Source organism: Mytilus trossulus, chromosome 3 (assembly GCF_036588685.1).
Source record: "Mytilus trossulus isolate FHL-02 chromosome 3, PNRI_Mtr1.1.1.hap1, whole genome shotgun sequence".
NCBI lineage: Eukaryota > Metazoa > Mollusca > Bivalvia > Mytilida > Mytilidae > Mytilus > Mytilus trossulus.
In genome coordinates, this window is record NC_086375.1 from 91,675,135 (window position 1) to 91,688,119 (window position 12,985).

The window sequence follows — 12,985 nt, forward strand, 5'->3', positions numbered from 1 at the left end:
ACCAGAGTAAAGAGGGGTTTCCAACTATATGCTCCCATTTAAATGCATTGATCAGCCAAAAAAAAGGGGAGGTTCCAACCCCTGGATCTGCCACTGCATGACATGGATGTTCCTTATGATGTGCTGACCAAGTTTTGTTACTTTGCAACAAATCCATCAAACAAGATAGCTGCCAACAGGGGACTTATTTTAACAAAGGACCTGCTATGGGAAATTTATACAAATGTCATCTTCTAGAAAAAGGATTACTGTAAACCAACTTATTTTGACGAGCGAATTATTTTGACTTTCGCAAGTAGAAAAATGACGCGAATATAAATTGTTGTGAATATATAAAACTTGAATCTTTCCTCATCAAAATACATTAAGAAAATCAGAAAACTGTGAAATCAAATCACCGCAAAATGGTCTAGAAAAGGTAAAACGCGAAAAAAAGTATCCACGAAAATAAGTTGGTTTACAGTAATCGATTGAAACCATACATGGTTTGAATGAGTGTGCTTTGCTGTTACTTTAATGCAGGTTTGTCATTGTCTTTATATAATTCTACAATTTCAATGAATTTATTAGTAATTTCTATAAACTTTACAAAAAGTCTTCTGTTTTTGGTTAAATTACAGTACTGATGTTAAACCAATTTGGCCTCAATCATTTTTAGGGTAATATTTGGGTATTTGTTAAGATTTTAATCTATTTTCACATGATTCCCAAAATAAAAATAGAATCAGGTGAGAGGCACCATATGCGAAATCCTTTTTGTTATGATTATGAAAATTCCAATGGCATGATATGAATTACATTTTTATAAGAAAAATACATAATTATTAATTATTCATTGTAACCACATGAAATTTAAACACAAGGTTTATGACCATAAAAGGAAGGTTGGGATTGATTTTGGGGGTTATGGTCCCTACAGTTTACAAATGAAGGGCCCAAAAGGGGTCAAATTAAGCTATTTTCGAGTTTCCAGACAATAACTTGTGGAATGGTGTATGTATCTCTCTGAAATCATACCATAACTTTTTCTTACCACAGAGGGATGGTGTTGGCTTTGGGGGTTATGGCTTAAACTGTTGAAGAATAAGAGACAAAAAAAGAGGGAAAACAAGTGGGTCCTGGTTAATGGACAATTACTTAAGTACAAAACATAATTTAAAAGCAGTATAAGGGAGGTAATTCAAACACAACATTGTCAATAACCTCCCTTACACTGCTATTAAATTATGTATAAAGAAACGTTGTATTGTCTTGAGGTGATTAGCTGCCAATTTATTTTTAGAAGTTACTATTTTAAAAATGCTGATGGAGTTACTTTTAATTTAAGCCATGATTATGTATGCCATTTTCTATTTTAAGACTTTTATGATGTATTTAAATGGGTTATTATGGTTGCAAACTTCATTGGAAATTTGAATTGAAATTATGGCCATATCTTGAGGAAAAGAAATTTTATTTTTGGAAAAGGGGGGGGGATGGACAATTTGTTCTCAAGATTTTTTTTTGGAGGGGGGAGGGGGGGTAGTGGGGTCAATTTGCAACGGCATAGTGTATTGCACAAAAGTAAAAAAATGATTATAAATTAAAATCACATAACCAATTCAAGTTCAATGACTATAGTTATTCTGTGTCAGAAACCCATTTTGTGTCAAATTTTTAATAACATTACAAATTGAGACCTGTATCAAGTTCAAATATTGAGTCCATTTTCTATTTTACGAAACTGTTCAGGGTTGGACTTCTACGGTCGTATCCAGCTGCACTCAGCGAAGCAATTTATTGTTATAGCCAAATTGGTCTCGCTCCTTCTTCAGAGGAAAATGGACAAACAACACCAGTATACAGTAACCGACGAAAAATAACATCTGTCGAAAGTATCAACTTCTATTCAATTGTTACTTCTTGACAATCGGCTTTTAAAAATCATTTAAAACTGTCCATGAAAACTTACTGACAGTTTGCGATTAAATAGAAAGATAGCCTTAATGATCACTGCTCATCACATCTGGTTTTACACACGCGGTCGTTCGCACATTCATTATCTTCAACCAATCAGAATCCAGATCTTGTCAAAATTACTTACTGATAACTTATTTTCTAGTGGAGAAGATCTTGAATGTGTGTCAGATTAAGATAATGTCTATGTAGTTATTTAACACCGGATTAACTTAACTCTAGTGCCTCTCTTTTAAAAGGATTATAAAATACTTCACACAAAATTCCTCGTAGACAATGTATATAGGAAACTTTATGTTTGGATTTATTTCAGTTTTATGTATTTTTGGATGTTCATTAGCTGTGCCTTTTAGTCTTTTCTTTCCATCGGGGGACGACAGGGGAGACCGAGTATTGAGGGCTGGAGACGATGTCAGTTCGGATGAAATAGCTTTGCAAACACCAATATCTTACTATGACGATAGATATTCCAGTATTTTTGTAAGTTTATGTTTTATGTCACTTACTTATATAAAATGTAGAAAAAAATCAATTAATTAACCACTACAATTAACATGATTAATTTAAAAAACAATGAAAATAATATTGGGAGAAAGAACTTGATAAAAATGGTATAGATAGTTGTATCTAAAGAAGAAGACTAAATGGAAACAATTGAAAGCGAAGCCATTAATTTTAAGTGAAAAGATGGAACATCTTGCACAAGTTTATTTTATTTAATCAATCTGGCTGAAGAATATTTTTGAAAGCATATATACATAAAGGCGAGGTTTTCAGTTAACAACATTTTTTAAATTAAAAAAACTGTCTGTTTAAATTAAATTTTGAGTTTATGAAAATAATTATGTCTCAAACGAGGATATGAGCGTTAATTTAAAGTATGAGAAATATTTGAATAATGTTTTAACACAAAATAATGAACACAAGTGTCTTGTTACAGAAGTTGCTTTTTCATTAAATGATTAATTTGTGTATTGTGGTTCAGAGAAATATGATAAGTAGTTATTATAACACAATGAATAGTAGTCATTCATGAATTAACAGGAAAGTCATTGTAAATATTTGGTGTGAGTTTGAACTATGGTGACTATTATAAGAAAAGGCAATCAAGTTCAATAAATATCCACGTCCCATAAATACCGCTTCATACGATTTTTACACAGAATGTCAAAAGCCTTATTCCAATTCTTAATATATTAAATTTCATTTTACTTCCACGGTTTTATATAAGAACATTTTCCTATTTACTATACATACCTGTATCAAACAACGTATTTATATGGTAAATTTAAATCAAGTGTATACTTACTATAAATTGGAAGGTTTTAGGAAATTTTATGTTTACACGTTAAGATTGTGTATAAACTGTAAACGAATTTTGTTTACTTTCGAAGCAAGACGTATATTACATGAACTGGCAAATATATAAACCATATGGCCTGTGATAACGTGTCAGAAATTGAAATAGTTTTGACATTTATCATACATAATGCAGCCGTTGTACCCCTGGTTTTCGATGATAGCAAAGTATCATGTAATAGCAGAGTCCACAATTCAGTAAAAATATGGATTTTTTTCATTGATAAATAATGTTAGATTTGTACTTTTATAAGAAAAACGTCAACTGCGGCGAATTGGATATTAGAACCACGATCTTACGATAACACCTTTCACCAAAGAAAGGGGAAGAAAAAAACTTACGTCTCAGATATGCACATCTCAAATATGCACAAACAATATGACAGTCACTAAAACAGATAAAGACATACTTATAATTGTGATTTCTTTACTTTAACACTCACTATTAAGTTGATTATGTTACCCAGCATTCAGACAAATAAACAACAAAACATTACTACGCCTTGTGACCATGGCTCGTCTTCAAGTCATAGTTCTTCCTGAACGTGCATGAAATATTTACCACTGGACGTTGAGTAACGAACAACCAATCAATCTAAACATATTCGAATTCAAAAAGATTCAATTCTGTAACAACACATTAACCAGTTGTGACCTTTAAAACTTGTTCAATGTCATCTTCATGTAAATGTATGTTTAATAATTTCCAATGACTTGCAAATTTTAACAGATTTCGGTAACGAAATGGTGAGCTGTAAACCATAATAATGCTTGACTCGGAGCTTTGTAACGTTAAAAGCCTGTTTATCTGATAGTTGAGCTGTTTCTTATGTTTGCTACACCTGTTTCTTCTGTAGTACACATGTTTCCGACAATTAACTTCGCTCTCTATAAATCTTACTGTGCTACAATGTACTACATACGCAATGCTAATACTATAACGTAATAGATGCTTTGGCGATGAATGGTTGAATACCACCTATATCTTTTGGGTTCTAAATTGAAACACTATATTTTTTATATTTAATCTAGTCAGACTGAATTATATACACAAATATTTCTATACTTATGGTAATAATTTTAAATGCACTTGTTTCTAAAACGTTCTTTCATGCTGGATTTTGTGCAAAATTCCCTTTTATCAAAATGAACTTAAACTGAGAAAATGAACACGTGTAAACTCAAACCATAGATGTAATACCGGTTACAGCTATGCTCAAAATAAAGAACCTTATGCATGCTTTGAAAACATAGCTTCTACAACATATCATAGAAATTAAAGAAGAAATTCATTGGATTGGGGTTCACAGCGTTTTCTTGATGCATAACAATTACAAAATAACCGGCCAATATCAAAACTGATAATACTAAACTGTTTTAAATATATATTTTTATTCAAAAGTTTGACGTTGTATTCTTTCATTCATTATGTTCATTGTATTGATATGCACGATGTGAGAAAAAAAAATATGACACAAATAACATGATAATGTAAGCTTCTAAACACAAGAAAAGTAATACATTGCCTCTCTATATTTTTTTATAAGTTTTGTCAATTTAAGTAAAATGATAAGCTAATCGGATAACGATCTCAATCTAAACCCCTTAACTACCCTTGCACTCATATATATAATGCCGCATTATCGTTCACGGTAGACAATTAAATATGATAACATGGAGTGCCTTATCAATAAACAGGAAAATGCTAAGATATATATATATATACAGATACTCAGATTTTCTCCGTATCTACGTGTATGTAAAATATCGGTTGTATCATGGATTTGTATCTAGTATTTAATCTTCTTAATCCTTGCCCGATATATGTGTCTCTAATTTATCTATGGATTTCAATTGTAAAATTTATGTAATTGTATTTGTAAGTTAGCTTGGCTGTGTTTTTGTGTTCGAAGCAATTGTTTTCTCACAAACACAAATAAGATTTAAAGAAGATGTGGTATGAGTGCTAACGAGACAACTCTCCATCCAAGTCACAATTTGTAAAAGAAAAACCATTATAGGTAAAAGTACGGTTTCAACACGGAGCCTCAAGGCTCACAACGAACAGTAAGCTATAAAGGGCAAAAAATGACCAGTGTAAAACCTTCAAACGGGAAATCAACGGTCTTATCTATATAAATGAACAGCTGCGCCACAAGCGCATGATACACCCGTCATCTTGTGTGTAAATTTTTGCATATCATGAATAGTTTCTGACAGACAGACGGGCGGACGCACGACATTTGTATACCATGATACGTTAGATGTCAACATTTTGAGGGCGTCTAAAACGAGAAACGAGAAGCACAGTGTCACTTATCATTGAACCACATGGTCATCAACAAAATTAATGACAACTTTACTGAACATCAGGTTCCTGACACAGAACAGGTGCAAATACATGCAGTTGGTTTGAACGTTTTAATCTGCTAAAAGGTACATGTTTCTGTTTACTTTTAAAGTCGGTGTTTTTCCCTGAAACACCCGAGACTTCCTCTACCATACGCCCCCTTTCCAATAATGAGCAAAGCATGAATGTCTCATATACACGTTTATAGGACAATGAGACAACACTCCATCAAAGTCATGGGCATTCCTTAGATCTAAGTAGATGTGGTATGAGTGCCAATGAGACAACACTCCATCAAAGTCATGGGCATTCCTTAGATCTAAGTAGATGTGGTATGAGTGCCAATGAGACAACACTCCATCAAAGTCATGGGCATTCCTTAGATCTAAGTAGATGTGGTATGAGTGCCAATGAGACAACACTCCATCAAAGTCATGGGCATTCCTTAGATCTAAGTAGATGTGGTATGAGTGCCAATGAGACAACACTCCATCAAAGTCATGGGCATTCCTTAGATATAAGTAGATGTGGTATGAGTGCCAATGAGACAACACTCCATCAAAGTCATGGGCATTCCTTAGATATAAGTAGATGTGGTATGAGTGCCAATGAGACAACACTCCATCCAAGTCATGGGCATTCCTTAGATCTAAGTAGATGTGGTATGAGTGCCAATGAGACAACACTCCATCCAAGTCATGGGCATTCCTTAGATCTAAGTAGATGTGGTATGAGTGCCAATGAGACAACACTCCATCCAAGTCATGGGCATTCGTTAGATAAAAGAAGATGTGGTATGAGTGCCAATGAGACAACACTCCATCCAAGTCATGGGCATTTGTTAGATAAAAGAAGATGTGGTATGATTGCCAATGAGACTCTATCAAAGTCATGGGCATTCGTTAGATAAAAGAAGATGTGGTATGAGTGCTACTGAGACAACTCTCCATCCATGTATTACACCATTGTCATGAGAAATCAGTATTGAAGTAGATTATGAGGTTAATTTGAATATTTATATTTACAGGTTAATAATAATGGACATTTATCATTTGAATCAGAGCTTCCAGCTTATCAATCAACGTTAATATTACCAATAGGATTTAAAGTATTAGCAGCATTCATAGCTGACATAGACACAACTTATGCAGGCACAGTTTATTACAGGTAACACAGTAAACTAAATGATAGGGGTTGGGATATCTTGTCTACTGTTTTAATCGAAAACAGCACATTGAACACACACCAATTAAAGAAATATAGAGATGATAGGGAACTAGTCTGGTATTTTTTTCACTTGAAAATACCATAATAATGATTATGTTCATCGTAATTTCTATACATTCAATAGAAATCTGAAGATGAGAATGTTGAGGGAGATTGTTTTGCTGTGTAGAAGATCCATTGCTAGTTTTCTGCTCTTGGTATGGATGTTAAATCTATTTGACATATTCCCTTTTTCCATTCACTATTCTAATTATGCCCAAAAACTAATAAAGTGGTAACTTTAAAAGGTTTTCATTTATAGTAGGCCAATTTTAACATATTTCTATGATATCTCTATTATATGATATTTAAACAGAAAATACAGATAAGATTATTTACCTTAATGTTTTTTCTGAAATCAACAATACCTTTGTTTTGAAACATTTTTTTTCCATGAAGACCCTCATTACATGATACCAGTATCTTTCTATAGTAGCACTTCTCTTGCATAATTGTGGTAATTATCATGTGAATACACCCTCTAGTGATTATACAGTAGAAACACTTGTTAAAGGGTGTTGTGGAATCCTTTGATGATGTACAAATGCAATGTGCTGATGGAAAAATCTGCCAACACCTTTATTGCCTTGTGAAGATTTGTTACATGAAAAAGAAATTGTAAACTTTATTAACAAAGTCAATTCATGAAAGTTATATTAAATTAGGGAATATGGTATTTAAGGCATATTTCTTTTCTAGTTTCTAATAAGATATAATTCACAACTTTCAAAGTATAAAATATGGTATAGACACTCAGGAATCAAGCTAAGGTAGCTATCATTATTTCAGTCAGTTGAGATCCTCATTTTTATTTTGGGGTTAATAGAGTGGGTATTAAGTTTTACCCTCGTCAATCTGTATGTTATCTGGAAATTGGTTGTTTGTTTCAACCAAATGTTACATTTGTTATGAAACTTATAAGTCTTGACTTTTACTGAACTTGTGTAATGCCCTTTTATAACTTGGAAAATTTGTTAAGTTAGCACTTGAACTGTTTTGTGTACTAACAAACCGTTTCATTGACACTCTCAAAAGTTTGAATTGACTCTTGCATATTTATAAGCAAGTGGTAGCTGTGTTCAAAGGAAACACTATATTTATTATATTTGTTCATAACTATAGCATTAGGCTTTTTGCTTTCTTGAAATGCTTCACATTTTGTCTCTGAGACCTGTTATAGCTTAAAATATAATTACTATATGGTACATGTATTGCTCATTTGCTCATGACTGAAGGCTTTAATAGCTAGTACTAGTTACACCTTTAATTCCTTTGATGTATGTTCAGTTTTCTCTTTGCAGTTTTCTGTCTGTCTGTCTGCAATAAGTCTACTATATTTGTGTATGAAATGATTGCAAGGGTTGTCTAGCTGGCAGGTTTCATCTGACCTTGACCTCATGTTCATGGTTCAGTGGTGAAAGTTCAGTTTTTGGGTTTTGGTCCTCCCCCCCCCCCAATACTATATGCAATAGGTTAATTATATTTTGTGTATCAAAATATTTTATGATGTACATGTCAGTCTCACAAGTTATATTTGACCTTGACCGCATTTTCAAAGTTCATTGCTCAGTGTTAAGATTTTACATTCAGTTGTTATTCCTAAACTTTAAGCAATAGGTCAACTTTATTTCTTGTATTGAAGAATAGTAAGCTGTACATGTCTGCCTGGCATGGTTCATGTGACCTTGAACTCATTTTCATGGTTCATTGGTCAATGTTTAGTTTTTGTCGAGCCTGCAACTTTTGTTGCAGAAAGCTCGACATAGGGATAGTGATACGGCGGCGGCAGTATTAGCTCACTTCTTAAAAGGTGTATATTTTAGAAGGTGAAAGACCTAGATGCTTCATATTTTGTATATAGATGCCTCATGTTACGAAGTTTCCATCAGTCACATGTCAAATGTCCTTGACTTCATTTTCATGGTTCAGTGACCACTTGAAAAAAAAGTTCAGAATTTTTGTAATGTTTAATTCTCTCTTATTATAAGTAATATGATAACTATATTTGGTATGTATATACCTTGCAAGGTCCTCATGCCCGTCAGACAGTTTTCACTTGACCTCGACCTCATTACATGGATCAGTGAACAAGGTTAAGTTTTGGTGGTCAAATCCATATCTCAGATACTATAAGCAATAGGGCTAGGATATTTGGTGTATGGCAGTGGCGGATCCAGAGGGGAGGTTCCGGGGGTGCGCACCCCCCCTTTATTTTTGCTGATCAATGCATTTGTATCGGGACATATGTTTTGCACCCCCCCTTTGCCCTAATTGGCACCCCCCTTTCGAAAATTCCTGCATCCGCCCCTGTATGGAAGGACTGTATGGTGTACATGTCCAACTGGCAGGTGTCACCTGACCTTGACCTCATTTTCATGGTTCAGTGGTTATAGTTAAGTTTTTGTGTTTTGGTCTGTTTTTCTCATACTTTATGCAATAGGTCTACTATATTTGTTGTATGAAATGATTGTAAGGTGTACATGTCTAGCGGGTAGATGTCATCTGAACTTGACCTCATTTTCATGGTTCAGTGGTCAAAAGTTAATTTTTTAATTTTTGGTCTTTTTATCTAATATTATATGCCAAAGGTCAACTATATTTGGTACTGAAATATATTATGATCTTAATGTCAATCCCCCAGGTTTTATTTGACCATGACCTCAATTTCACGGTTCATTGCACAGTGTTAAGTTTTTGTGTTTTGGTCTATTTTTCTTAAACTTTAAGTAATAGGTCAACTATATTTGTTGTATGGAAGCATTGTTAGCTGTACATGTCTGCCTGGCATGGTTCATCTGACCTTGACCTCATTTGCATGGTTCATTGGTCTTTGTTTAGCTATCTTGGTTAATGTTAAGTTTATGTGACAGTTGTAATAAAGCTTTATATTTAGGACTATCAACATAATGTCAATGATAAATAAAAAAGGCGAGACATTTCCTTGTGTGCACTCTTGTCTTAGTTGAGTCTGTTTCTTATAGTTATAAGCAATAGGTCAGCAAAAATCAAATTGAATGATGGCATTAAAGATATACATGTATATTTTGTTTAGTTTATATGACCTTGACCTCATTTTCTTGGATCATGTCAATTTTATGTGATAGTTGTAGAAAAGCTTCTTTTATAAGACTCAACATAAAATCAATGATTAGCAAAGAAGGCGAGATATTTCAGCTTGTGGAACAGATGTATTGATAAAATATATTTATGTAAATACTTTTGACCATTTCAGGGAAACAGATGAGACAGATTTATTACAGAGGGCAGCTTTAGACGTTCATGCACATTTTGCTGATTTTGACAATTACATGCCAACTAGTCTGTTTATAGCAACCTGGGATCATGTTGGATTCTACAATAGAAATGATTCATTGGTAAGGTTACAATATGTGATCTTTGTTTATATATAATCTGTAAGCAATTAACATATTTGGATTGTTTACAGCTGTTTCTAAAGTCATTAAATGTTAATTGCAGCTCAGCTGTATTATATATAACAATTTCTAGGTTATGTATTCCAGGGCTAAATGCATTGTCATGCTTATTTGCAAAAGTGTCTCATAAGTCAGTCATGGCTGGATACCGATATTTTAACTTCGATTTAAATTCTTATTTGTATTTTCATACTTATATTATTATGTATGATATTGTTCAGTATTGGTATGTGACACTATAATAAAATATTCTGTCTGTATTTGGCATGTTTGTGCTCATTGGCATGTTTGTGCTTATTGGCATGTTCATGCTTATTTGGCATGTTTGTGCTTATTGGCATGTTCATGCTTATTGGCATGTTCATGCTTATTGGCATGTTCATGCTTATTTGGTATGTTCATGCTTATTTTGGCATGTTTGTGCTTATTTGGCATATTCATGCTTATTTTGGCATGTTTGTGCTTATTGGCATGTTCATGCTTATTGGCATGTTCATGCTTATTGGCATGTTCATGCTTATTTGGCATGTTTGTGCTAATTTGGCATGTTTGTGCTTATTGGCATGTTCATGCTTATTTGGTATGTTCATGCTTATTTGGCATGTTCATGCTTATTTGGCATGTTCATGCTTATTTGGTATGTTCATGGTTATTTGGTATGTTCATGCTTATTTGACATGTTCATACTTATTTAGCATGTTCATGGTTATTTGGTATGTTCATGCTTACTTGGCAGGACTTTCATTTGATCTATGTGGACAGTATTTGTTTACAAACAAATTAAAAGCCTTAAAATCATAAATTGATGTGATGCATCAGATTGCATGGCTGTAACAGTTGTTTTAAGAGAATAAAGTATTCATTGGTTTACCTCTACCCATGGCAAAGATACTTTTCTCAGGAACAACTACCACAGCAAAAAAATGTTTAAACTGTTAAAATGATGAACCTTTTGTGAAGGAGTTTGGTTGTCCTTTTGCTGGCAGAGATGGGTTTATAGTTTTACATTATTTTTCATCTATGTTTATTTTATTTTTTTAACAAGATCTAAAACATCAGGTTCCTTCCAATTAAGATGAATTGAGCAGTACCATTGAATGCAAGCAGAACTTAATTGTAAAAGGAAACATTTGCCTTTAAAAAATATCAAAACTATATACAAGAGGAGAACTTAAATATGCTTGTTTCTTAAATTACAATTTTCAACTTTTAATATAATTACTATCATACTATGTTATCTGACTGTTAGTATTATATGTAGCCAGTCTACATCTGATTTACATGGAAGTGATAAATAAATATCTTATATTTTATCTTGTGTTAAAAAGAGCAATTAGTTTTGATAAAACAGGAATAGTGTCATTATCTGAAACATTCCAGAAGCAGTAGCATTTCCATAAGATGTTTTGTAGTTATGGAATTGGAATGGTCTATTTTTCTGTCATCAAGTTGATACTTTTCACAGATTTTTTATGGCAATACCAATTTGCTTTTTCTAATTTAAATGCCAAAATCCTAACTTTTTGCTACTTCTATGTGAGTTTAATTAAACCAATTTGAATGACATAACTTTGTCAATGTGAAATGTCAGTCCAAAATTACATTGTCATTTCGAAAATGCTACAGTGTTATAATGGCAATAATTTTAACTCGCATTTAAATTTTTTTTTATCAATTGCACAGGATTTTTCTCAATATTGCAAAAAATTATAATCGCATTTTAGTACCAATTGATAAAATCGCAATACTAAATGCACACAATAATTTTTGAATTTACAGTAATGAAGAATAAGAAGTAAATATATCTTACTGAGTTGTAACTTGGTTTTTTCAGTTAAACACTTTCCAGATTGTAATAGCCTCTGATGGTCAGGACTCCTTTATTTGTTACCATTATCTTGATGATGGAATTAACTGGATCACTAGTTCAGGGAAGGAAAGCCCATATTACCCAGACCCTCCAGCTCAGGCAGGATTTGATTCTGGGGAGGGAAGACGTTATTACAGATTACCAAACTCTGGAACAAAACAAGTTAAGGATCTTGCTACGTAAGTAATTTAAATGAATAAAATCTCCTTCAATATTTGTATTGACAAGGGCCATGTGGGCCTTTCTCATCACTTGGCGTTCGCTGTCTGTTCTCATCTGTTAACTTATATAAAAATCTTTTTATCTGAATTAGTGTAAGGCTTACTTGGTTAAATCTGAGGGTACATAGTTTAAAAACTGTGTCTGATGACCTTGTCTGCCAACCAACATGGTGGAAATGGCAAAAATTTGAACATAGTGGAAAAACAAATAAATATAAAACTCTATTGTGTTGAAAACCGCTAGTAATAACGAAAATCTGAAAGCAGCAGAAATTTTCTTAATGTTGGGATCTACCGTCTATAAAGGGAAACTGTGGGATGACCTCTTATAGGAGCTATTGCCCTTTAAATGACAAACTTTACCATTTTTCATTAATACAAATGTAATATGTAGAGAGGAAAGCAAAAATTATCAAGACAAGATCTTCAAATAAGTCAACATTTCTGTGTTTTGGGGAAAAGCTTTAGAAGATAGAAATTGTAAAACTATAAAAAAAAAAAAAAAAAAAAAAGAGATTTTAGTCACATA

At 32.9% G+C, this 12,985-nt stretch overlaps 1 protein-coding gene across 1 annotated transcript in view; it reads left to right on the forward strand.

The window, feature by feature from the left end:
• The first annotated feature begins 2,039 nt into the window (after nt 1–2,039).
• The window catches only part of LOC134712837 (nidogen-2-like), a 35,284-nt gene continuing 24,338 nt past the window's right edge, over nt 2,040–12,985 (forward strand). The window contains exons 1-4 of the mRNA XM_063574794.1: nt 2,040–2,436; nt 6,693–6,832; nt 10,164–10,305; nt 12,200–12,414. Coding sequence (XP_063430864.1) covers nt 2,233–2,436; nt 6,693–6,832; nt 10,164–10,305; nt 12,200–12,414 — 701 coding nt within the window. The 5' untranslated portion in view covers nt 2,040–2,232. The remainder of the gene's footprint in view (nt 2,437–6,692; nt 6,833–10,163; nt 10,306–12,199; nt 12,415–12,985) is intronic.